A 27,800-nucleotide genomic window follows, 5' to 3' on the forward strand; every position below is an offset into this window, starting at 1 on the left:
CTCTCACTGCAGTGATGTGCTCTCCCTATGGAGAGCAGCCTGAATTTCATACAGAGCAATCTGTTTACACAAGATACATATGTTTATTTTGCAAACATTGAAGTGTGACATTTGGTGCATACTGAAAACATGTGACAAAGGACTACAAAACAGAGACGACAAGATACACATGTCTATTTTGCAAACATCGAAGTGTGATATTTTGTACAAACTGAAAACGTGTGACAAAGGAGTACAAAACGAACAGAGACCTAAATGTTGCACAAAATACAAACGCAAATACAAAACAACAAACTGGTCGCAGTATTACTCAGAGCACCATGTCGTGGGAGTTGCAGCCAGCAAATGAAGAACAGAAGAAAAAGAAGAGGAAGAAAAAGAAGAAAAAAGAACAAAACATAACTCACACAGATGCAATGCAATCGCACACACACAACAAATGCACACACACACACACACACACACACACACACACACACATACACACACAACTCTCTCTCACATACACATGCAGTTCAGTTAAGTGGAGGCCATTTATTTTTAGAACAAACATTGTACTGGTGTGGATGTACACAAACATTTATGTGTATACACAAACAGAAACACACACATTCAAATCCTCTCTCTCTCTCACACACACACACAAACACACATACACACAATACAAAAACACACACAAACGTGAACATGCACTCATGCACACACACACACACACACACACACACACACACACACATACACAAGTACACACACACACACACTGCAAATGCACACAGACAACAACATCACAACACACCCACACCCACACCCAACACGCTTCTCACCAGACTCTTATAGAACATGATGGCAGCAAACTTGGCCAAGCGGTCATAGCACCAGTGGCCGTGGACCAGCATCAGACGCTCCAGGAAGCGGAAGCGAGCGATGGCAAAGTCCGACGCCATGACAGCCTGCATGCCTTCCTGGCCAGAGATTCCAACACCCACGTCTGCCGTCTGGATCATGCTGACATCATTGGCACCGTCACCTGGAAGACAGACAGTCCTCACCATGCACGTCAGAGAGAACATAAAACCAGTGTAGCGTTGGACTTTCTTGGAAGGTGGCAGAATGGTTAAAACACTTATCTGCCAATATACAGTGTCCGTGAGGATCTGGGTTCAAATCCCAGTCTTGTCCTTTCATCCAAGTTTGACTTGAAAATCAAAAAATCCAAACTGATCATCATCATTTGGATGAGACAATAATCCGAGGTACTTGTGTGGCGCACGCACTTGTCACATTGAAAAGAACCTAAGGCGACGCAAGTGTTGTCCTCTGGCTAAATTCTGAAGAAAATTTCCACTCTGACAGATGCACAAATACATATGCATACATTCAAGGCCGGACTAGCAAGATGGTTAAACTGCTGTCTAGCACCTGGGCAGCAGGTATGATGAAGTGCATGTATATATGGATTTGTCAGAACACAGTGACACCTCCTTCAGAAACTGAAACTGAAACTCTTCTTCTTCTGTGTTCCAGCTGCCATGCTATATATTGTCAGACTTGTCACAGTGAAGAATTCTGCAGTCCGTTGTAAGGACCCCCAATGCCCCCCCCACCCCCCAACCCTACAGTTTCTCCTCAAGGTCCAATGCATACGGCCAGAACCGACATCAGAGTGCAGCATTGTTTTCTTGTTTGGGTTTTTTTTTTTAAATTAAAAAAAAATACAAACTAATATACACAACCACACACACAGACACATGCAAAAAGAAGAGGGGGAAGCAACTGGGCAAGAACTGAGATCAGAGTGCAGAAGTGGTTGGGCACGGATGAAGGAGCGTGCTCAGTGGTTTGTACGCCTGTCCCACTATGGAACTCATCAGTGCAAGAGATATTGATCCTGCAACTGGACTTTCAATCTGTGGGTCATGGGTCTGAATCCTGTTCAAGGCACAAGGTCAACATATATACAGTCCCTGCTTGTGCCTGAACTTTCAATATCAAGGTTCTGCGTTCGAATCCTGGTTTTTGCACCTGTGGGTTAAGGGGTGGACATTTTCCAATCTCCAAGGTCAGCATAAATACAGACCTGTCAGTGCCTGAACCCACTTCCTTTGTGTGTACACACATGTAGGAGATCAAATGTGCACAATGAAGATCCCGTAATCCATGTCAGTGTTTGGTGGGATACAGCTGAACATTTCAGTGTCTGTCCCCAAAACATGTCCATCAGCAACATATTTCCTCAAAGAACACAGACACTAGTTTCTCTCTCTCTCTCTCACATACACACGCAGTTCAGTTTAAGCGGAGGCCATTTAGTCTTAGAACTATAACAAACATTTTACTAGCACTGGTGTGCATGTATACACAAACAGAAATACACACATATTCAAACACTCACACACAAACACACACAAAATCACACTCACATATATGCAAGCATGCACCCGCACTCACAAACATGCTCACATGAACACACTCACACAATCTCTCATTCACGTACTCCTTTGGAATGATTTTTAAAAATTCTTAATACTGGTTTAAACTGAAGAATTAAAAGAGAAAAAAAAAGCCAATGTACACAATTTTTTATGACACAATAAGCACACTATACTTACCTATGGCCAGTGTCATCTTCTTCAAGTGATTTCGGACCAGCTTGACAACATTGCTCTGGAAATATATAAAAAAAATAAATAAACATGGAACATTATGAACATTAGCAAATATAAATATGAAATGAGCCAAAAAAAAAAATAAATAAATAAACATGGAAAATCATGAACATTAACACATATAAATATGAAATGAACCAAATGTGAAAGCTTCTCTTTCAAGGAGGCGCCAAAGTGTCCTGGCTGATCTATATACCCTGTACCAAATCTGCTTTTTCTTCCTTTTTTTTTTTTAAGTGCATGCAATCAAGGCCTGACTAAGCACATTGGGTTATGCAGCAGTCTGCTGGAATCTGCCGAGCAGATGTGCTGCATCGTATATGGATTTGTCCGAAACGCAGTGATGCCTCCTGGGGAAATTGAAACTGACAACCACAACAACAACAACAACAACAACAAAAAAGGACAACTCACCTTCTGCAGCGGGGTGGCTCGACAGCAGACGACGGACTGACACTTCTGGGAGAGGGCCAGGAAGTAGTTCTCAGCCTCTGTGGACAGCGCCCAGTTGAGGGTCTGCCCGTCGATGACCATGGCGTAGGACTTGTCCTCCCGCTCCGAGCTGCTGCCGGAGAGCTCCGGGGTCCTGGGAGGGGAGGCCAGGGAGGAGGTGGTGCTGTCCATGCTCTCCGCCCCCTCCTCGCCGTGTGCCTGCAGGTGGGAGCTGGGGAGGTCGCGGTGGATCTGGCCCAGGTGGTGGACCAGGAGGTCTATCGTGGCTTCCTGCAGCAACAAACACCACGTACAGAGTTGTCGGGGGAGAAGGGAGGGTTGTGGCTTGCTGTGGGTAGTGGAGTGTTTGTGTGGGTTGGGGTATATTTTGTGTTGTTGATGGTGGGGTTTTTTTGGTGTGTTTTTCTTTCTTTTTTTTTTCAGGGGGTGCGGGGGTGGGTGGGTGGGGGGTATGCGGGGGTTTGGGTTTTTTTTCTTCTTCTGATTTTGTTGTTGGAAGTGGTGGTGGTGGAGTGTGTGTGTGTGTTTGTGTGTGTATGAGAGAGAGAGAGAGAGAGAGAGAGAGAGAGAGAGAGAGAGAGAGAGAGAGAGAGAGAGAGAGAGAGAGTGTGTGTGTGTGTGTGTGTGTGTGTGTGTGTGTGTGTGTGTGTGTGAGAGAGAGAGAGAGAGAATGAGAGAGTGCAAAAGAGAGAGGGAGTGAGAGAGAGAGAGAGAGAGAGAGAGAGAGAGAGAGAGAGAGTGTGTGTGTGTGTGTTTAGTTTTGTTTTTGGTTTTTTTTTAGTATGTGAGTGAGAGAGAGAGAAAGCGAGTGTGTGTGTGTGTGTGTGTGTGTGTGATGGTGTGTGCAGATGAGAGTAGTAGCTTAAATGCATTTGTACTCAAGCATCCATATACATGTGTGAGCCTACATGACGAAGTACAAACTCAAACACCTGCATGTATGCACCACACACGTGCACTCATAAAAGATGGTTTGACAGACAGACACACACACACACACACACACACAGACACACACAAACACAAACACACACACACACACACACACACACACACACACACACACACACCTTGTCATGAGCGTTGACAGTGATAACTTCCTGTTCTTTCCCTATCAGCCTGGAGGCGTAAGCTATCTGTATAGCTGTCTCCTGAAAACACAGCAACAAATACTTCAGCACCAGCCTTTGTAACACAATTACAATGTAATACAATACAATACAACACAGTACAATGCAACACAATACAACCCAACCCAAAAGAACACATGGAAATTATAAGTGTATCCTTCTTCTTCTTCTGCGTTCATGGGCTGCAACTCCCACGTTCACTCGTATGTATGCGAGTGGGCTTTTACGTGTATGACCGTTTTTACCCCACCGTGTAGGCAGCCATACTCCGCTTTCGGGGATGTGCATGCTGAGTATGTTCTTGCTTCCATAATCCACCAAACGCTGACATGGATTACAGGATCATTAACGTGCGTATTTGACTTTCTGTTTGCTTATACACATGAAGGTGGTTCAGGCACTAGCAGGTCTGCACATATGTTGACCTGGGAGATAGGAAAAATCTTCACCCTTTACCCACCAGGCGCCGTCATCAAGATTTTAACCCGGGACCCTCAGATTGAAAGTCCAATGCTTTAACCACTCGGCTATTGCTACCGTCATAAGTGAATCCAAAGGCTCATCATGCATTCACACCACATACTTTCTCAGCCCACAGTCTGACGCACACAAACATACCAAAGGATTGAACTAAAAAGTCAAAGGTAAAACATTTTAAAGCAGACTACAATCCTGAAAGTAATCAACCACTGTGTCGTGATCTATCATGCAATAAAAGAGGCATGTTCTAAAATGACTCGTAACTATTGTCAAGAAACATTATGTCACAATTAACAGAAAAAAACCCCATAAACATAAAGAAATAAACATTCTATAAGGACAGCTTCAATACTAAAAACACATCATTCTAGCATGCACTAAAAGAGATGTGTTCCAATGAAATAACATGTCAACAGGACAGGTTTAATACTAAAAACATATCATTCTAGCATGCAGCAAAAGAGATGTGTTCCAATGAAATGCCATGTCAACAGGACAGGTTCAATACTAAAAACACATCATTCTAGCATGCAGTAAAACAGACGTGTTCCAGTGAAATACCATGTCAACAGGACAGGTTTGATACTAAAAACACATCATTCTAGCATGCACTAAAAGAGATGTGTTCCAATGAAACAGCATGTCAACAGGACAGGTTCAATACTAGAAACACATCATTCTAGCATGGAGTAAAAGAGATGTGCTCCAATGAAATGCCATGTCAACAGGACAGGTTCAATACTAGAAACACATCATTCTAGCATGCAGTAAAACAGACGTGTTCCAGTGAAATAACATGTCAACAGGACAGGTTTAATACTAGAAACACACCATTCTAGCATGCAGCAAAAGAGATGTGTTCCAATGAAATGAACATGTCAACCTTTCTTCTTTTGTTTGAAACTATTTTCTAAACCCTCCTGATATTTGCAAGATCTGAATGATTTACGAAAAACAGGAAATCATAACATACATCAGGAAAAATAGGATTGCCATAATTTTCTGTCTTTTAGGTGCTCCTGTACATAGGGTTATATTGCTGATTTTTTTTTTTTTTTTTCAAAGGCAAGTTGGTACATATAGGTTATCTTGAGCTGGAAGAAAATGTGTTGTTCAAATCTCAAAGGAGTATTTTTCCAAATGCTGAGATTTGATCAACAAGACAAATTTGCTCCCAGATCTACATAATATATATTATCATATATATCTCACTGACCTGTTCTGAGCAGCCATACCCAGAAAGTTTGTGTATGTGTGCGTGCGTGTGTGTGTGTGTGCATGCGGGCGCGTGTGTGTGTGTGTGCGTGCATGCACAGGCATACATACTTGCGTACATGTGTGTTTGTTCTTTTGTTTAATATCTATCCACAATTGTGATTTTAGACAAAGTTAATCCCTTTCACCAACCTACTCATGCCTCATGTCATCACTACTTTTCATAGAGTGTGTGGGTGGGTGGGTGGGTGGGTGTAGGTGGGTGGATAAGTGAATGAATGAGTGTGTGAGTGAGTGAGTGAGAGAGAGTGTGTGTGTGTTTGTGTACATTGCATGAGCGTGCACTTGTGTGAGGCAATGTGAAGTTATGCTACTTTTATGAGCATTTTCAGCAAAATCTGCATCTTGAATATATTTCACGTTCCTGAACATCATTCATGCCACAGGTACTGTTAACGCGCTCTCTTAGCGCTGCTGGGTAAGAGGTGCGCACATGAAGGCAGCACATCGTTACCAAAAGCGGCCCCTACCTGTTTATCCCCTCATTCATGCCACAGGTATTGTTAACACGCTCTTTTAGCGCTGCTGGGTAAGAGGTGCGCACATGAAGGCAGCACATCGTTACCAAAAGCGGCCCCTACCTGTTTATCCCCTCATTCATGCCACAGGTATTGTTAACGCGCTCTCTTAGCGCTGCTGGGTAAGAGGTGCGCATGAAGGCAGCACATCATTACCAAAAGCGGCCCCTACCTGTTTATCCCCTCATTCATGCCAAAGGTATTGTTAACGCGCTCTCTTAGCGCTGCTGGGTAAGAGGTGCGCACATGAAGGCAGCACATCGTTACCAAAAGCGGCCCCTACCTGTTTATCCCCTCATTCATGCCACGGGTATTGTTAACGCGCTCTCTTAGCGCTGCTGGGTAAGAGGTGCGCATGAAGGCAGCACATCATTACCAAAAGCGGCCCCTACCTGTTTATCCCCTCATTCATGCCACAGGTATTGTTAACGCGCTCTCTTAGCGCTGCTGGGTAAGAGGTGCGCACATGAAGGCAGCACATCGTTACCAAAAGCGGCCCCTACCTGTTTGTCCCCTGTGAGGACCCACACTTTGATGCCCGCCTGTCGCAGCTTGGCGATGGTGTCTGGCACTCCCTCTTGGAGCTTGTCTTCAATTCCTGTGGCGCCTGGGACAACAAGCAGTGTGATTCGTCAGTATGTGTTTTTTCTTTCACTTTCTTTCATTTCTTTTTTTGTTGTTGCTGTTGTTGTTGTGGTGGTGGGGGGTGGCGGCTGTTTGTTTTTTGTAATTAATCTGACTGATGCTGTTGGTTTTTGTCTGTTTGTTTTTGTAAATAATGTGACTGAGTTTTTTAGTCTGGTTTGTTTTTGTTTTTTTTAATTAATCTGACTGGTTTGCTTCTTTTTTTTTTTTTTTTGTCTGTTGGTTTTTGTAAATAATGTGATTGAGTTTTTTTAGTCTGTTTGTTTTTGTAGTTAATCTGACTGAGCTTTTATGACTGTTAGTTTTTGTAATTAATCTTAATGAGCTTCTTTTGTCTGTCTGTTTTAGATATTAATAACAATGTAACTGACTTCTTTTTTTTTTTCTTTTTTTCTTTTTTTTTTTTTTAGTATATTTGTCTTTGTAATTAATCTGATTTTGTGTCTGTCTGTTTTTGTAATTAATCTGAATGAGCTTTTTTTTTCTTCTTTTTTTTTTTGTGTCCGTTTTTGTAATTAATCTGGCTGAGTTTTTTTGTGTGTCTATTTTTGCAATTAATCTCACTGAGGTTTTTTTTTTTTTTTTTTTTTTTGTCTGATTGTTTTATGTAATTAATCTGACTAAGCTTTGTGAGGCATGTAAGAGACAGAAAGGAACACAGACAGGCAGAGACACATACCAACAGAAATATAGACAGAGAGAATAGGAAGTAATTAGGCAGAGAGAAAGAGAGGGGGGAGAAAAGAAGAGAGGTGCAAGAGACAGACAGAAGACAAACAGAGACTGGAAGACAGACATAAAGACAGACAGAGACACCCAAAGTGACACAGGCATAGACTGAGAAAATGAAATACAGATAAACAAAGAGACTGAAAGACTGATATATATATATATATATATATATATAGAGAGAGAGAGAGAGAGAGAGAGAGAGAGAGAGAGAGATAGATAGATAGATATATATATATATACATATACATATATATATATATAGTTTGGCAAAGAGAGAGGTGGAGACACAATTAGGTGTAAGAAACAGACACAAAGACAGACAGAGACTCAAAGCGAAAGAGACATAGACAGATAAAAAGACACGTAGTTAGGTAGAGGGGCAGAGAAGATGAAGATACAGTCAGATACAGGGGCAGAAAGAACGAGACAGGTAGAGGGTGAGAGAAGTGTACGTCTCAGTTTCAGGTTCACTTTCAAACAGGCGACAAAATGCACATACTGATACATACTCTCCACACCACATCTGCATAAAAAGTACATTAAAAAAAACCCAGAGGTGTAAGAAAAGACAGAGAGAGATTCAAAGGGACAGAGATGTAGAGAGAGAGATGAAAAGCGACAGAGATGTAGACCGAGAGAATGAGATGTACTTTAGGCAGAATGACAGAGAAGGGAAGGTTTAGTCTGTCATTGAGGCAGAGACAGAGCAGAAAGAGATGACGAGAAGATCACAGTATTTCACATTTTTACACAGCTCACACACTTGCACTCATCAAGACACCAAACAATCAGATCTGAAGGTTTTAAACTCTGGAAGGTTTTTAATCTTGACTAGAAACCTTGAAGCAGTGACTGGTTTTTATTGTGATTTTTTTTTACCCTTGACTTGAAGTAGATGCAAACATGGCAATAGCCTTGAGATGGCCTTAGTGGTAGGTGAGGCTCTAAGCACCACAATTTGATTTGATTTGAAGACACCAAAATTCACACATGCAGACCACCCAACAAAAAAACAACAACATGATTTACATAAATAAACATTTACCTAAGACTACATTATATGTTTCTTAAACTGGCAGTTTTAAAGAAATAAATAACAGAAAGACATGTTGTCCATACCACTAATCAAATGTTGCATGTTCCAGTAAAACAAAGCTTTATATCAGAGAAAGCCGTAATATCTTCCTCACCTAGCAACTCCAGATCCTGTTCGATGCGGCAAGCGGAATCCCGTATAGCGAGCTCTCTGTCGTCCATGGCCGCTTCTGCCTTTTTGTGCTGCTCGAGCCATGCTGTGTACACCTCCTTGGGGAGTACCTGGTGAGGGTGGTTTACAGTGCAAGTGTCAACATGTGCATCCTGGGGAGATGCAGGTGGGTAGGGCATGGTGGTAAGGGTGTGGAGGGTGGCGTGGGGGTGGCTGAGGAGGAGGCCTGGCTGTAAGTGACTGTGGCTAGCTTTGTGTGTGCTACCACTGACCTTTTAGTTCAATCCTTTGTTGACTCACTTGTGTAAACAAAGTGAGTCTATGTTTTAACCCGGTGTTCGGTTGTCTGTGTGTGTGTGTGTGTGTCTGTGTGTCCGTGGTAAACTTTAACATTGACATTTTCTCTGCAAATACTTTGTCAGTTGACACCAAATTAGGCATAAAAATAGGAAAAATTCAGTTCTTTCCAGTCATCTTGTTTAAAACAATATTGCACCTCTGGGATGGGCACAAAAAATTAATAATGAAGCCTAATTATATGCAAACTGCATTTACTGTTATATTTATATTTTTTGTATTCTCTAAACCTGGCACTCTGATCTGATATTCTGACCCAACAACAAGAGCAGTCATTATTATCATTTTTTGTTCAAACAAGAACTTCTTTTGCTGAGCATGGAAGTTTTATTTAGTTTGCAAACGTTTTGGTGCAGGTGTAAAAAAGGGAAATTACTCTGTAATTAATGCTAGGGGACTTAATTTGCTTTAAACTGATCTTTCTCATCTTAAACATTACATTTTGAAATTATACTCAATACATAAAAAGCTTGTGTGTTTTACTCTCAGTCACAAGTGAGTCTTGAAGGCCTTGCCTCTCTTGTTATGTTTGTGTGCGTCAGACTGTGGGCTGAGTGTGTGTGGTGTGCACGAATGATGAGCCTTCGGAAGTGCATATAATTTCCATGTGTTGGGTTGGGTTGGTTTGCATCATGTTGTATTGTAATGTAGTTGCATTATGAAGGCTGGTGCTGAATGTAATGGTTGCTCTGTTTTCAGAAGACAGCTATACAGATAGCTTACGTCTCCAGGCTGATAGACAAAGAACTGGAAGTTATCACTGTCAAAACTCATGACAATGTGAGTGTGTGTGTGTGTGTGTGTGTGTGTGTGTGTGTGTGTGTGTGAGTGAGTGAGCAATAAGCATTTCATTCACTTACCCGCCTGGCCATACAGAGTGTGCGAAGACCTCGGAGTGCATAGGAGTCGAGATGCTTCACTGTTTCTGTTACAACCCGTGTCTCCTCTGCATCATCTGTTGCACAAACGTTTTGATATACGCAGACCTTAAAACAGGGTGTCTCTATATGCTTGTGGGAGAGAGGGAGGTATGCCTGTGTATACATCTGTGTGTGTGTGTGTGTATGTGTGTGGGTGTATCTCTGTGTGTTATTGTCCTATTTCATTTTGTGTATGCTTGTGCATATGTATGCAGGGCGCATCCATGGCCAAAGAAATAAAGTATAAATGATTCCCAACTCTGTCAGTTTTCTATACATTATAAAAAAATAACAACAACACCACAGAGCAACTTTCCAACACACACACACACACACAACACACACAGATCATATGCAAACAATACAAACATGCACACACATACAACTGATAACATTACATATCCTTTATTTTTCATTTTATTCTTTAGGAAAGAAACTCAATCACACTGACTGTAAAAAAAAAAAAAACAAAAAAAAGACCAAAAGTATAAAGACCAAAAAACAACAACACATAAAACAATTGATTGTGGAAAAAAAAAAAAAACAAAGAAAAATTAACCATTAACAATTACAAGTTTTTAAAAAAATTCTAAAACAAAGCAGATTAACCATTAACAATCAAAAGTCCATTAAAAAAAAAAAAAAAAAAAAAAAACACTCTACTCCAAACACAGCCAAGAGTGGTCTACCTTTGTATCGTTTATGCAGGACAGACAGAATGGCTGAGTCGGCTCCCTTGACCAACAGGATGATTTCTTTGGACAGCGGATGCTGCACAATGATGGACATGCGCTTGCGTGTGGCGTCAAACTGCAGGATGTTCAGCACAGCAAACTCTACCTCTCCCTCCGCTGTGGAATAAGATAATAGTAATTATTATCAATAGTACTAATAATGTTCATAATGATGATGACTATGATAATGATAATAATAATACATAATACATAATAATAATAATAATAATAATATAATAATAATAATAGCAACAACAAATATGTGCATTTATAAAGTCATTACCCTACAACTGAAAGTGTATTTAACAATAAAGGTGGCATGAATCAGGTACAGGATTTTTTTTTTTTTATCAAGTTAATGATACACACTTGCTAAACATGCTATTTCAAAACAGTGTAACATCACTCATAACACACAAACATGCATGCACACATACATACACCTCCTCCTCCTCTCTCTCTCACAAACACACACACACACATACACTGTTGGAATGATCATAACTGGTATCACAAACAAAAACCAGTTTCATAAATAAACTTTAAAGAGATATCAAACTTTTTTTGTCATAAACTGTTCATTTGGTAACCAAATTATGACTTTTTCAGTGATAAACTTTAAGATATATCAAACTTGTCATAAACTTCTTTCACCTGGCAACCAAAATATGATGATTTTTTTTTTTTCAGGTGTGGCTTCTGTGATAAACTTATCATAAAATTCTGTCTACGTGGCAATCAAACAATGACATGTTCAGGCATAACTTGGGTAGTGACCATGAAAATCAGGCTATTGAGCGCATTGTTATATAAGTCACACCCGCCCCCCTCCCCACCCCTTCACCTCCCCTTTTTTCTAATGGGAATTTTTTCATATATAAGTCTCAGGGGTTATTAGCCAAAAATGTTATGCCAAATTTGTGGGCTGCAGCTCAAGTTCCCTTTTCAATTGCCAGTTCAAACTCCTTCAGTCTGAAAGCTGTATCGTAAGCACTGCGTCTTATTTTAGACCATGACTGAAGTTGTCTGAGCAAAGGCAATCCACTGAACGTTTTGTGTGCATCAAAGCGATGTGTAAATTTGGAGGGAAAAAACGTGAACAGTTAACACTAGCACACTTTTACAGTGAGTTTTGAAATCACATAGAGTCAAATCCAGTCTTGAAACTGAATGTGAATTTTAAAATGGACTGAAGACTGACAGCAACACTTCACTTGACCTGAACATGTCATCAGGAAAACTCGCAACATCAAAAAAATCCACAAACAAGCCGCATCGCTACTTTAGCCGCTAAGGTCGAAGTTGAGGGGAAAAGTTGTGGCTAACAGTCCTAATTTAACAGTAACTATAAGAGAATACCAAACTCTGTTCACCTGGCAACCAAACGATGACTTTTTCAGGTGATCGTTTCAACAACCGACAACCGTAAGTGCTCGCCGCCTTCACCAGTGCCAGCTCATCGGGACTCTCCGCCTCGTAGCGTGTCCGGAGAGAGTTGTCGGAGAGATAGGAGCCTATGGTGCTCCCCTCGGAGTTGGCGTAGTCCCCGGGTTCACTTGACAGGGACAACCGGGAGCGATTGAGCGAGGTTCGGGAGTTGGAAGTGCTGCTCATCGGCATGCGGTTGTACTGGTCCATGGGCTCCCCAGGCTGGTCAGGGTTCTTGGCAAAGTAGGGCTCAGCCAGGAACCCGCTTTCGTCCATCTGGGGAGAGTAAAAAATATATATATATAGAATAATAATAATAATAATAATAATAATAATAATAACTATTATCAGTCTCAGTTTCAAGCAGGTGTCAAAGTCTGCAGACTGATCCATATACACTACTACACCACATCAGCTTTGGCAAAAATTAAATGGACGTGAATTTATATGGAGTTTACACATCTGACCAATGAGAAGAAGAAGAACGTATGGTGCTTACCCCACCACTCTCAGTACATTCAATAATACATGTGGGAAGAATACAGCAGGTACAGGGATATTAAGATTATTGATTATTCAACGCATGCATAATGAATAAATATATAATATGAATGTACAAACCTTTTCATCTTCTAATATGTCTACTGCTGCTATATATTCTAAAATACGACCAACTACAAAGTGTAAAGCAAATGTGTAAAATGCGTTTGATGCTTTCATATTCTCAGCATGCATTTATGAAACAATTTCTTAAAATCAGACTCCAGAGTTTGCATACTTTGTTGGCATTTGGTTGCTGCAATTTACAAAATTTCTCTTTGTGAAAAAATTGAAAATAATAAAGTCATCAAAATTGGTTTTACTATTGAGCACTTATTTTTGCTTTTTCATCAGACATAATTTCTCTCCACTCCATGACATAAAGAATTTATTCTTACAGATTTTAGTCTTGAGCACCTGCTTGCATTTGTATTGTTGTACCTGACATGATTTCTCTTTATGAAATAATAAAGTTACTCTTGTGCTGCTGCATCTGACAAAATTTGTTTTCATAAGATCATGAATCATTGAAGTTGATTTCACTGTCAAGCACTCATTTATGTTTGTATTGGTGTGCCTAAATTTATTCCTTTTAAGGCCAGACATGGCAGCTATTTTCAAAACAGTTTTATTCTAAATTCTGATTATTATTATAGGTGGATATTGCAAGGTATCACCCAGGATTCACGAAAATGCACTGGCTGCCATGGAAATGATTCAAAATGGCTGACCATTTTTTTTTTTTTTAATTAAAATAAAAATAAAAATAAAGCTCTACAACTACAAAACTATTATAGGTACTTCAGTTTTTCTTTTTGATTCATTATTACCTGAACTCACTTTCTATGTTAGGATAGCAGAGTCAAAGTGAAAGTTCTTCTGTCACAGCTGTTTATTTTAAAAATTCAAGAACAGAAAGTGTCATTTCTTTAAAAATAATTGTTGAAAAATTCAATATTTTAGTTATAATGCTATTCCAATGTAGAAAGTGAATTCAGGTTATAAACAAATCAAAAACAAAAAGAAATCTGACGTACCTATAATAGTTTTGTAGTTATATAGCTTTTAAATATTTTTGTTTATTGGCCATTTTGAATCGTTTCCATGGCAACCAGTGCATGAAGAGTGTAACTTTTTTACATTTTTGTGAATCTTGGGTGATACCTAACAATATCCACCTATAATGATAATTAGAATTTAGAATAAAACTGTTTTCAAAATAGCTGCCATGTCTTGCCTTAATGACAACTTTATTCTCACAGGTTTTTATAGTGTTGACTGCTGCTGCATCTCACACATTTTTTTCTTTATGAAATATTGAAGTTATCTTTATATCTTCCCATAATCTAGTGGTGAGTACCTCTTGTTTATATACAAAATGGAAGAATTAAAAAGTGTTTCGGTTTTGCTTTTTTCTTCTCCAGAGTTATTACGTTACACATAAAACATGCAAAATTGCACCAAATAGATATATTCTAATAATTTGTTGTTGTTTTTGTCTTTTTGTTGTTGTTGTTTTTTTTTGTTTTTTTTGTTTTAATCAGCTTTTTCTCAGCTTCTAAATGATTCCTCTCTATGAGATAATGAAAGTTATTCTATTGCTGAAAAAATAAAGGTACAAAACTGACCAAATGTGGTTTTTTGGTGGTTGTTTTTTGTTGCTTTTTTTTTCTGTCTGCTTCTGTACGATTATTCTTTATGAGACGATAAACCAAGCATGAAACGTACAAACTGGATTAACAAACAAGAAAGAGAGGCAACTCTCTCCATATACAAGGTACACAACTTAAAAGTCAATGCTGCTTATGCTACCAAGCTGGATCACATGTAAATAAAAGATACACTGGAGCGAACCCAGACACTTCCACAAAAAGGATTTACCTGTGTACTGGCTGAATCGGTAGCATAAGCAGCACTGACTTGGAGCTGCGTACCCTGCGCATGGAGAGTTTACCACTCTTTATTGCTTGTTAACTCTCTCCATACGAACAGCGAAAGAGACGACATTAACAGCGTTTCACCCCAATTACCATCATCAAAATATTGCAAGTGGAAGGCTCTTAAACTGAAGAGGTGAATGTTGACAAAGATACCACAATTCTGACGACGGAAGCTAAAGGTTGGGTCATTCAGACACCCACTGGACATCCGAGGGGTCTGTGTAGAGGAGAAGAGAGGACTGGCCGTACTGAGTGAGTTAATCCTTTACTCTCCTAGCCGCATTAGGCTTTCATTCCGTACAAACTGGACCTCGGCTTTACCTTATCTTCGTGGGGGTGATGAGAGACGACCACGGTGTTGCAGACAGCCATCAGCAGGAAAAACTCCTGGACACGTTTCACGTGGGGAGGGATGGTCAACTCCACACTGTCCAGACTCCGCAGGCACATGTTGGACAGTTCTCGCTGCAGGGCCGGCTCCAGGGGCAGGTTCTCTATGATCTGTTCAACACACACACACATACACACACACACACATACGCACATACACACACATACACACACAAACAAACATGCACACACAGACACACAGACACACACACACACACAAGCACAAACATGCACACAGACACATATTTTAATTTTTCTGTTTTATCGTTCACCAACAATTATCCAATACTGGAGGTCTGTCATATTTAATCATTCACCAGAACTTACCAAATACTGGAAGTCTTCTATTTTATCATTCATCAACAATTACTAAACACTGGAAGTCATCCGTTTTCTCATAAATCAACAATTACTCAATTTTGGAAATTTTCCATTTTATCCTTTGCAAACAATTACCCATTATTGGATCTCCTCCATTTTAACATTCACCAACAATTACCCAATATCTAAACAATTTACACCAACAATTACCCAATATCTAAACAATTTTCACCAGCAATTACCCAATATCTAAACAATTTACCCAATATTTAACGTCTTCCAAATGATCATTCGGCAACAGTCTCTGATTTCTGATCCCGTCCCCTGACCGCATCTCTTAAAAAAAACTAAAAAAAACAAATAAAGCCTGTTGACTTACAGAGCTGGTTCTGCTGACTCCAGCTAAAGACATCCTGCTGTCAAAATCGCTGTAGCTGGAGTAGCTGTCTTCCCCTGCAGTAGGAAAGTAAACATGTTGATTTGGGGGCCGGAGGTGGTGGGGGTGGGGGGGTTGGGGGGGAGGGGGGGGGCAAAATGGTCAAGACTCTCAGATGCCACTACAAAGAGTCTGTGAGGGTGTGGGTTCAAATCTCGCTCTCGCCCTTTCTCCCAAAGTTTGACTGGAAAATCAAACTGGGCGTCTAAAATTTCGGTTTGGATGAGACGATAAACCGAGGTCCCTCCCGTGTGCAGCACACACTTGGTGCATTGAGAAAGACCCCTTGGCAACGACAGTGTTGTCCTGTGGCAAAATTATTGAAAAAGCAATCCACTCTGATAGGTACACAAATATATAAGCATGCATTCAAGGCCTGACAAGCACGCTGGGTTATGCTGCTGTCAGGCATCTGCCTAGCAGAGGTGGTGTAGGGTATATGGATTTGTCCGAAAGCAGTGATGCCTCGTTGAGAAACTGAAACTGGGACTTTTCTTATGAATCATCATCTGCAATGCATAAGTGGGAATGTCATTATAGGTGGTCTTTTTTTAAAAATTTTATCAGTCATCTTCTGAAATTGATGAATGAAAAATATTTTCAGGGGGACCTGGGACATGTGAGGTGACTGTTAGCAGTTGTTGCTTTTGTATGCCTAATATTATGTATAATTGTGTATAGTGTATCATAACCATCGGGGCATTTCCTTGCTCTCTATCGCAGGCAAGATACTTGCCAGGATCTTACTAAACCGCCTCACAGCACACCTTGACCAAGGTCATTTGCCTGAGAGCCAATGTGGATTCCGGAAAGAGCGCGGGACCACCGACATGGTGTTTGCTGCAAGGCAGCTGCAAGAGAAATGTCAGGAGCAAAATGCTGCTCTGTTCTCCACCTATGTTGACCTCACTAAAGCCTTCGACACCGTGAGTAGAGAGGGACTGTGGAAGATCATGGCCAAGTACGGATGCCCTCGGAAATTTATTTCCTTGGTCAGCCAATTCCATGAAGGCATGCAGGCTCGAGTCCAGGACAATGGTGAAACATCTGCTGCTTTTCCTGTCACAAATGGTGTCAAGCAAGGCTGCGTCCTGGCTCCAACACTGTTCAGCCTCATGTTCTCTGCAATGCTTACTGATGCCTTCAGAGATGGCGATGTTGGAATTGGCCTAAAGTACCGAACAGATGGCAAGCTGTTTAACCTCAGAAGGCTTCAAGCAAAAACGAAGGTCATGACAGACATCATCAGAGACTTTTTGTTTGCTGATGATTGTGCCCTCAACGCTGGATCTGAAGCTGACATGCAACTCAGCGTGGACAAATTTGCCACTGCCAGCAGGAACTTCGGCCTTACCATCAGCACGAGGAAAACTGAAGTTCTCCATCAGCCAGCCCCAGGGAAACCCCACGTTGAGCCCAACATCACAGTCAACGGTCAGAGACTCAGTGTGGTGGAGCGGTTCACATACCTTGGCAGCACATTGTCACAAAATGCGACCATTGACGATGAAGTGAACGTCAGGATTGCAAGAGCAAGCGCAACTTTTGGTAGACTCTATGCAAATGTCTGGAACAGAAGAGGTATTGGTCTTGAGACCAAACTAAAGGTGTACAGAGCAGTAGTTCTCCCCACACTACTGTACGCCTGCGAAACTTGGACAGTGTACCAACGACATGCCAAGAAGCTGAACCACTTCCACACAACATGCCTAAGGAAGCTACTGAACATCCAGTGGCAAGACAGGACCCCAGACACGGAGGTGCTTGCAAAAGCCACCCTTCCCAGCATCTTCACCATCCTGATGCAGTCCCAGCTTCGCTGGGCTGGACACATGGCGCGCATGCCAGACCATCGGCTGCCCAAAAGGCTCTTCTATGGCGAGCTGCAACAAGGGAAGAAATCACATGGAGGTCAGAAGAAGCGCTTCAGAGATACTCTGAAAGTCTCTCTGAAAGCGTTTGATATCAACCCTGACTCCTGGGAGGAATCTGCAGCGGACCGTGACAAATGGCGCACTGCTGTGCACAAAGGTGCCAAGTTGTGCGAGGCCAACAGGACTGCTGCAGCTGTTCAGAAGAGGCAGGCCAGAAAGTCACGGGCAAACAAGCTCCCTGACAATGATATGCCTGTTCTTGTCTGCCCCAACTGTCAGCGAACATTTCGTGCGCAGATTGGACTATTCAGCCATCTGCGCACTCACAGATAGATTCATGAGCATCCCCCCCCCACCACCCTCCCCCCATCCCCCAGCTGGATGACAACGATGGTCATCATCGATCTCGATGGACACACACCATAATTGTGTATAGTGTATCACGTCTGTTCATGTTCAGTTTTGTATCTTATTTATCCCATGGTGAAAAACTGACAGAGTGGTCAACATCAGAGGCATGTTCTACACTTGTGTACACGAATATGCCTGTACTTGTGCCAAATTTCGTTTTCAAGCTTTCATGTTGCATTTTTATTTCTTCAGGTTATAGTGATCAATAAAAAGACAATATTTACAGGGTGGGATTTTTTTTTTTTTTTTTTTAGCCTTCAAACAGCCCTATGTGGTCAGCTGGGCTATAGTGAACAAAGATAGATAGATAGACAGATATAATGATGGAGTCTCCAATCGACCGACAGATGAGTAGGCAGATAGATATAGAAAAGTAGATATAGACAGACAGATAGATAGATGGATTGATAGACAGATAGACAGAAAGATAAAGAAATAAAGAAATAGAAAAAAAATAAATTAATGAATGGATAGATAACTATATAAATAAATAAATGAATAAATAAATAAATGAATTAATTAATTAATGAACAAATGAATAAATACAGAAATGAATAACCATCTCACATCCCCTGTGCACCACCACCAACTCATCAGTAAGATGTCAAAGTCAATACACAAAACATGATCCAACAAATATGTCAAAATAAACCTCCAAACACACTGCAATGACTATTCTCCATACATGACCATCAACTCACCAGGAAGACGGTCAAATCAATATAATACACACTCCATACACCTCCAACAATCAACCTGGCAGGGAGATGGAATAGCTGATAAATAAAACAAACCTCCAAACAGCTTATCACACTGTTATCCACACACACATGAATACCACTATCATTCAGCTCAACAGGGAGATGATATAGTCAACAATACAAACCAAGCCTCCAAACAGCTAATCACACTATTCTCCACACACACACCACCATCCATCATTAAACTGAGCAAAGCAGTCAATGCCCTGTCTCTCGAACAAATCCAGTGTGATAAATAGAATTGTGCAACCAACAACCATCTACCGAAAGATCTAGTCATCAGCCCCATCCACATGTAATATACAGCTTCTGTTCAAACGTGTGTGTGTGTGTGTGCATGTGCGTGCATGTGTGTGTGTGTGTTTGTGTGTGTGTGTGCAGTGTGTGCATGTGTGAGTATGCACAAGTTTTTATATTGATATGCACTTGTACATATCCTAATTTCTACTGTATCTGTGTTTGTGTATGATTTTCGATTTATGTTCGTATCTTGTTATGTACTATCCCCCCCCCCAATATTCCTTATGACTCCGGTACACTTGGTAATAAAGACATATTCTATTCCATTCTGTTCAGTCAATAACATAAAACAAACCTCCAAACAGCTAATCAGACTATTCTCCACAGACACACACACACACACACACACACCACCACCACCACCATCATCCAACTCACCAGGGAGGTGTGGATAGTCCACGCCGCCCACCGTGCAGCTCTTGAACTCCATCTTGTTCTCGGTCAGCGTGCCCGTCTTGTCGGAGAAGATGTACTCGATCTGGCCGAGGTCCTCGGTGATGTTGAGGGCGCGGCACTCCATGCGCTTGTCAGACTCCTCGTCGTACAGCTCCAGGTCCTGGGTGATGAAGTACACCTGGCCCAGCTTCACCAGCTCCAGGGACACGTACAGCGGTAAGGGGATCACCGACTGTGGACAACATGGAAACACAGGGGATCACTGACTGTGGACAACATGGAAACACAGGGGATCACTGACTGTGGACAACATGGAATCACAGGGGATCACTGACTGTGGACAACATGGAAACACAGGGGATCAACGACTGTGAACAACATGGAAACACACGGGATCACTGACTGTGGACAACATGGAAACACAGGGGATCACCGACTGTGGACAACATGGACATATATGGGATCACTGACTGTAGACAACATGGAAACACAGGGGATCACCGACTGTGGACAACATGGAAACACAGGGGATCACTGACTGTGGACAACATGGAAACACAGGGGATCACTGACTGTGGACAACATGGAAACACAGGGGATCACTGACTGTGGACAACATGGAAACACAGGGGATCACCGACTGTGGACAACATGGAAACACAGGGGATCAACAACTGTGGACAACATGGAAAACACAAGGGATCACCGACTGTGGACAACATGGAATCACAGGGGATCACTAACTGTGGTCAACATGGACACATAGGGGATCACTGACTGTGGACAACATGGAAACACAAGGGATCACTGACTGTGCACAACATGGAAACACAGGGGATCACTGACTGTGGACAACATGGAAACACAGGGGATCACTGACTGTGGACAACATGGAAACATAGGGGATCACTGACTGTGGACAACATGGAAACAGAGGGGATCACCAACTGTGGACAACATGGAAACATAGGGGATCACTGACTGTGGACAACATGGAAACACAGGGGATCACTGACTGTGGACAACATGGAAACATAGGGGATCACTGACTGTGGAAACATAGGGGATCACTGACTGTGGACAACATGGAAACACAAGGGATCACCGACTGTGGACAACATGGAAACACAGGGGATCACCAACTGTGGACAACATGGAAACAGGGGGGATCACTGACTGTGGACAACATGGAAACACAGGGGATCACTGACTGTGGACAACATGGAAACACAGGGGATCACTGACTGTGGACAACATGGAAACATAGGGGATCACTGACTATATATATATATATATATACATGTCCATCGAGATCGATGATGACCATCGTTGTCATCCAGCTGGGGGATGGGGGGAGGGTGGTGGTGGGGTGGGGGGGAGGATGCTCATGAATCTATCTGTGAATGCGCAGATGGCTGAATAGTCCAATCTGCGCACGAAATGTTCGCTGACAGTTGGGGCAGACAAAGACAGGCATACCATTGTCAGGGAGCTTGTTTGCCCGTGACTTTCTGGCCTGCCTCTTCTGAACAGCTGCAGCAGTCCTGTTGGCCTCGCACAACTTGGCGCCTTTGTGCACAGCAGCACGCCATTTGTCACGGTCCACTGCAGATTCCTCCCAGGAGTCAGGGTTGATATCAAACGCTTTCAGAGAGACTTTCAGAGTATCTCTGAAGCGCTTCTTCTGACCTCCGTGTGATCTCTTCCCTTGTTGCAGCTCGCCATAGAAGAGCCTTTTGGGCAGCCGATGGTCTGGCATGCGCGCCACGTGTCCAGCCCAGCGAAGCTGGGACTGCATCAGGATGGTGAAGATGCTGGGAAGGGTGGCTTTTGCGAGCACCTCTGTGTCTGGGGTCTTGTCTTGCCACTTGATGTTCAGTAGCTTCCTGAGGCATGTTGTGTGGAAGTGGTTCAGCTTCTTGGCATGTCGTTGGTACACTGTCCAAGTTTCGCAGGCGTACAGTAGTGTGGGGAGAACTACTGCTCTGTAGACCTTTAGCTTGGTCTCAAGACTAATGCCTCTTCTGTTCCAGACATTTGCACTAAGTCTACCAAAAGTTGCACTTGCTCTTGCAATCCTGACGTTCACTTCATCGTCGATGGTCGCATTTCGTGACAATGTGCTGCCAAGGTATGTGAACCGCTCCACCGCACTGAGTCTCTGACCGTTGACTGTGATGTTGGGCTCAACGTAGGGTTTCCCTGGGGCTGGCTGATGGAGAACTTCAGTTTTCCTCGTGCTGATGGTAAGGCCGAAGTTCCTGCTGGCAGTGGCAAACTTGTCAACGCTGAGTTGCATGTCAGCTTCAGATCCAGCGTTGAGGGCACAATCATCAGCAAACAAAAAGTCTCTGATGATGTCTGTCATGACCTTCGTTTTTGCTTGAAGCCTTCTGAGGTTAAACAACTTACCATCTGTTCGGTACTTTAGGCCGATTCCAACATCGCCATCTCTGAAGGCATCAGTAAGCATTGCAGAGAACATGAGGCTGAACAGCGTTGGAGCCAGGACGCAGCCTTGCTTGACACCATTTGTGACAGCAAAAGGAGCAGATGTTTCGCCTTTGTCCTGGACTCGAGCCTGCATGCCTTCATGGAATTGGCTGACCAAGGAAATAAATTTCCGAGGGCATCCGTACTTGGCCATGATCTTCCACAGTCCCTCTCTACTCACGGTGTCGAAGGCCTTAGTGAGGTCGACATAGGTGGAGAACAGATCAGCATTTTGCTCCTGACATTTCTCTTGCAGCTGCCTTGCAGCAAACACCATGTCGGTGGTTCCGCGCTCTTTCCGGAATCCACATTGGCTCTCAGGCAAATGACCTTTGATCACTGACTGTGGACAACATGGAAACACAGGGGATCACTGACTGTGGACAACATGGAAACACAGGGGATCACTGACTTTGGACAACAGGGAAACACAGGGGATCACTGACTTTGGACAACAGGGAAACACAAGGGATCACCGACTTTGGACAACATGGAAACACAAGGGATCACCGACTTTGGACAACATGGAAACAAAGTGATGGGATTCATCATCATCATCAAAGGTCAAACAGATCACCAACTGTGAACAGTATGGAAACAAAGTGATGGCATTCGTCATCGTCATCAACATCGAAGGCCAAGAGGGATCACCAACTGTGAAGGGCAGGGAGACAAAGTAACAGCACCCATCATCATAATCATCATCATCATCATCAAAGGTCAAAAGGATCACACCCAGCGAACAACACGGAAACAAATTAATGGCATTCATCACACAAAGGAAAAAAAAACAACACAAAGGAAAAAAAACAATCACTAATCCTGGGTAAATTGAATGCACCCACCTGAAAGATGACGATGTATGTCCAGAAGACGATGAATCCCTGGAAGAGGGGGCTGTACTGGTCCAGGTCTCCAAAGGGGATGAAGGGAACCAGGTTCGTGTTGTCCGTCAGGCTGTTGTAGTCCCCAAGCCAGATGCCACTGCCTGAAACGCAAACAGAAGCATGTGTGTGTGTGTGTATGTGTGTGTGTGTGTGTATGTGTATTTCTTTTTATCACAACAGATTTCTCTGTGTGAAATTCGGGCTGCTCTCCCAAGGGAGAGCGCGTCGCTACACAACAGCGCCACCCAATTTTTTGTATTTTTTCTTGCGTGCAGTTTTATTTGTTTTTCCTATCGAAGTGAATTTTTCTACAGAATTTTGCCAGGAACAACCCTTTTGTTGCCGTTGGTTCTTTTACGTGCACTAAGTGCATGCTGCACACGGGACCTCGCTTTATCGTCTCATCCGAATGACTAGCGTCCAGACCACCACTCAAGGTCTAGTGGAGGGGGAGAAAATATCGGCGGCTGAGCCGTGATTCGAACCAGTGCGCTCAGATTCTCTCGCTTCTTAGGCGGACGCGTTACCTCTAGGCCATCACTAGGCCATATGAATACACAAAAATTAATAAACAAATTAGCAAGACTGATAAATGAATAAATAAATCCTGCTACACAACAGAAGGTAATTAAAAAAAAAAAAACATTCATAAATGAAGTAACATAATTAACAAATAAATAAACAAAGTTATGCGTTGCAACAGACAGTGATGGATAAATAGACGACAGAATTAATAAATGAAGTAACAAAACTGATAAACAAATGAATAAACAAAACAAAAAAGGATGGAGTGACTGATTTTTGTACCACTGGAATGTTTGAGGCGGAGGTCCTGGAGACTGATTTGTTATTACAAAAGGGAAAAAAATGAATAAAATTGTCCACATGCCTAACTGGAAATATGTATAATATAGAAGTGCCCCCACCTATGAAACAAATAAGCAACAGACAGACTGACTGACTGACTGAGCGACAGACAGACAGGCAGGCAGATAAACATTAAAATAAAATAAAAAACAAAAGTGGGAGGCTAATGACTAATTCTTTTATTTGCATGAAAGAAAATTATCAAAATACCACCACCACCAACACTAACAACAACAACAATAACAACACTACATAGTCACATGGACACAGACAATCAAATCACAGTTATTACATTAGACTCACTTCACTTACACATGTAAGCCAAAGATTAAAAACACATACCCATACAATGTACACAGTACTGACCTATAGCACAGAAGAAGCACAGGAACAGGAGGAGGATGACACACCAGATTACGTCACGATTGATGCGCCGTTCCAGCTGGCTGCGTTTATAGCGGGGACCTCGGTTGTTCAGCATCGCTTTCGTCTCGTGCCCTGCAACCAAGATCAGAGGAAAGCATGTGATCTGATAACAAATGTGAGGCAAAACTGCACGCCTGTTGTAAAAACTACATGCTTGAAAATTTTATGCTCTGTCATGAAACATAATGTAAAAACTAAACAGGTTTGTTAATCATATGCTCCAACAACAAATACAGTCTAAAAACTGGAGCTTGCTGATCAATGGATCAATGTACCATATTTTCAAAAGTGTATAACTGACAAACTATGAAAAATCTAGTATGTATGGTCTTCATGACATCAAAAGAATAATAATATGGATGCATATACCTTTTTTTTTTTTCCAAAATGTATGAAGTAATTAACTTGGAAAAATTTAGTACGTGTTTTGGGGGGTTGTTTATTTTTTCATTTGCATCTAAAAAACAAGACTGCAAAAAAAAAAAAAAAAAAACCAAAAAAACCTCTTTTAAGTGGCACTGGTTTATGTCAGTAATAGCAGAACTGCTATGCAATGTCAAAAAAGCTTGCACCTGAAACATCCAACTGGACTGTCTGGATATTATCAAGATTATATCCTGGGCCACAAAATATGAACTGTTTATATATACATAGTAGGAAATTTCATTAGACACCAAGCTGGGTTACTTATACGTACAGAAGCAATATAAAATAAAAAAAAAAAAGAAAGAAAGAATGGGGTGATAATTGATTGGTTGCAGCACTTTGACTGTGAAGGTCCTGGGTTTGAATCTCAGTCATGGCACTTCAGGGATGAAGGGGGAAGGCGAGCTTTTCCTGGATTAAAATGTGTGCAGAACTACAGGTACCTTAGTTCCACTTATGTACATGTACGTGCAGATGATCAAATACACACATGAAAAATTCTGTGACAAAGTCACTTATCTCTGCCAGCATCTAAACTATTATCCATATCATCATGAAACCAAACACACGCATGCAACGCATGGACACATGCATGCACAGACACACACGCACAGACACACACAGACACACACACACACACAAAACACACTGTACAAATGCATGCCAAAAAACAACAACCCAGATGACTTCAGAAAAAAAAAGAGGAAAAAACAGAAGTGACCATGTCACATATCTCTGCCAGCATCTACAAATATCCACTTCATCATGACACTAAACACACACATGCATGCACAGATACATGCACTCATGCACACACACACAGACACATACACTGACACACACATATATATATATATGCATGTGGAATTTTTTTTTTCTCAGCTTAAAACAACAGAAAAACCACAAACAACTGCTTTTATCTTCATGTCACATTCTGACTGAAATGGGGAACAGAATGCTTCATGTGTTCATCACTTCATGTATCTGTATTCTGAATATGACACAGCCTTTTTCTTCTTCTTTTTTTTTTTTTTTTTTTTTTTTTTTTCAGGGTGGGGCCACTATGGGGGGCTGTGTGGGGGTTGAGGGAGGGGCTTCTGGTCCCTTTTTTCTTCTGAATATGACACTGTTTAGGTCAAGCTTTTGTTGTTCCTTAAGGGCAGATTTAACCCTCCTCTCCTCAAGATTAACTATTCATGAATTTCAGATATACACAGTCATATCTCCTCTCCCAAGTGGGTTCAAAGCCTAAAGTCATATATTTATCTGAAAAACAGAATGCCCCCTCTCAGTTTCAGTTGTACTTTCTTTCTCCTGTGACCTATCAGTCTGTGTATTGTTTTGTTTTCTTGTTGTTCTTATGTCTTACCAAAGCTGCAGATTCACACATGAATATGTAGCTCAAATGCTAATGTAAATACTGAACCGATGCAGCAGACATGTACACACAGAGTGACATACACTGACACTCTCACACTCACATGCATCCGTGCACACACACACACACACACACACAAACACAATCCTTTTCATGTTACGTATCATTTGAAAGTGAAAAGACATGAAACTGCACACACACATACACACACACACACATTCCTCACTATTGGAAATTCTCACTTGTAAACACACACACACACACACACACACACACACATGCTCACACACACACATGCTCACACACACACACACACACATGCTGACACACGCATAATCTTCGACAAATATAACTTACCTGCATACAGAACAAAACCTTCAATGAAGTCTGTGTTTTTGATGATGCATCCACGGAGCAACAAATTGCTGCTGTTGAGAGGTATATTCTCATTCTCCTTTATCCTGCACACATACACACACACACACACACACACACACAACTGAATATTTTCTCTTGTTTTTTGTTGTTGTCTTTTTTACATTTGACCAGAAAATTCACATTTGTAGATTTAGCTTAGGTCTGTTATACAGTAAAAAAACAAATGTTCCACAATGCAAAACATATGAAAAGAAAATGTACTGGTTATGAAATGCAGTAAAAAAAAAAATTAATAAAAATACAATGGGCTTTATTTTCAATATTCAACATTCAATCTCACAATGACAAGTTTTTTTTTTTTTTTTTATAATAGAGAAATATCATATAATTATCTATTCCAAGTAGAAATATCAGCCATAATGTATGATAAGTTTATGGTACAAAGGAACAAGTACATGTCTGCACACACACACACACACACACACACACACACACACACACACACACTCACATACATGCATATACATATAAATATTCTCCGTCTCACACACACACACACACACACCCACACACACACACTCACTCACTCACTCACACACACACACACACACACTCACTCACATACATGCACACACATATAAATATTCTCCGTCTCTCTCTCTGCGCTCCCTCTCTTGCTCTCTGTCTCTCTGTGCATCCAGCTGATATGTAATAATGTATCAGCAGCATTGTAATGGTGGGAGTTGAGGGTAGATGTGTGTGGGGAGCCTTAAGTCATCTCTGAATCCCCACCCCACAAACTCTTCAGTGTTACAAAAGCCAGTCTCTCCCACCCAGGGTATCATTCCCTCCGCCTTTTCCCCTTTTATCACCACCGTGTGCCTTTAGCCGATACTCACACATATCCCTTGAAGCTGTAAATGGAAGTGTTGGGCTGATCAACCATCACTGTGTACTGGAACTGTCTGGGGTCAAAGTCATTTCTCTGAAAACATCCAGAAAGAAGAAAGAAGTAAGTTTAAGTTTTTCTT

The 27,800-nt window shown here is 41.7% G+C and overlaps 1 protein-coding gene across 1 annotated transcript in view; it reads right to left on the bottom strand.

The window, feature by feature from the left end:
- LOC143298756 (phospholipid-transporting ATPase VA-like) overlaps positions 1-27,800 on the bottom strand; it is a 45,855-nt gene that overhangs the window by 7,398 nt on the left and 10,657 nt on the right. The window contains exons 3-18 of the mRNA XM_076611695.1: positions 27,669-27,754; positions 26,749-26,852; positions 24,528-24,659; positions 23,253-23,395; positions 19,897-20,146; positions 16,116-16,189; positions 15,347-15,526; positions 12,491-12,821; positions 11,073-11,234; positions 10,324-10,418; positions 9,090-9,216; positions 7,026-7,129; positions 4,190-4,270; positions 3,081-3,389; positions 2,610-2,664; positions 825-1,027 (exon numbers count right to left, since the gene is read on the bottom strand). Coding sequence (XP_076467810.1) covers positions 825-1,027; positions 2,610-2,664; positions 3,081-3,389; positions 4,190-4,270; positions 7,026-7,129; positions 9,090-9,216; positions 10,324-10,418; positions 11,073-11,234; positions 12,491-12,821; positions 15,347-15,526; positions 16,116-16,189; positions 19,897-20,146; positions 23,253-23,395; positions 24,528-24,659; positions 26,749-26,852; positions 27,669-27,754 — 2,436 coding nt within the window. The remainder of the gene's footprint in view (positions 1-824; positions 1,028-2,609; positions 2,665-3,080; positions 3,390-4,189; positions 4,271-7,025; positions 7,130-9,089; positions 9,217-10,323; positions 10,419-11,072; positions 11,235-12,490; positions 12,822-15,346; positions 15,527-16,115; positions 16,190-19,896; positions 20,147-23,252; positions 23,396-24,527; positions 24,660-26,748; positions 26,853-27,668; positions 27,755-27,800) is intronic.

This window comes from Babylonia areolata, chromosome 24 (assembly GCF_041734735.1).
Source record: "Babylonia areolata isolate BAREFJ2019XMU chromosome 24, ASM4173473v1, whole genome shotgun sequence".
Lineage (NCBI taxonomy): Eukaryota > Metazoa > Mollusca > Gastropoda > Neogastropoda > Buccinidae > Babylonia > Babylonia areolata.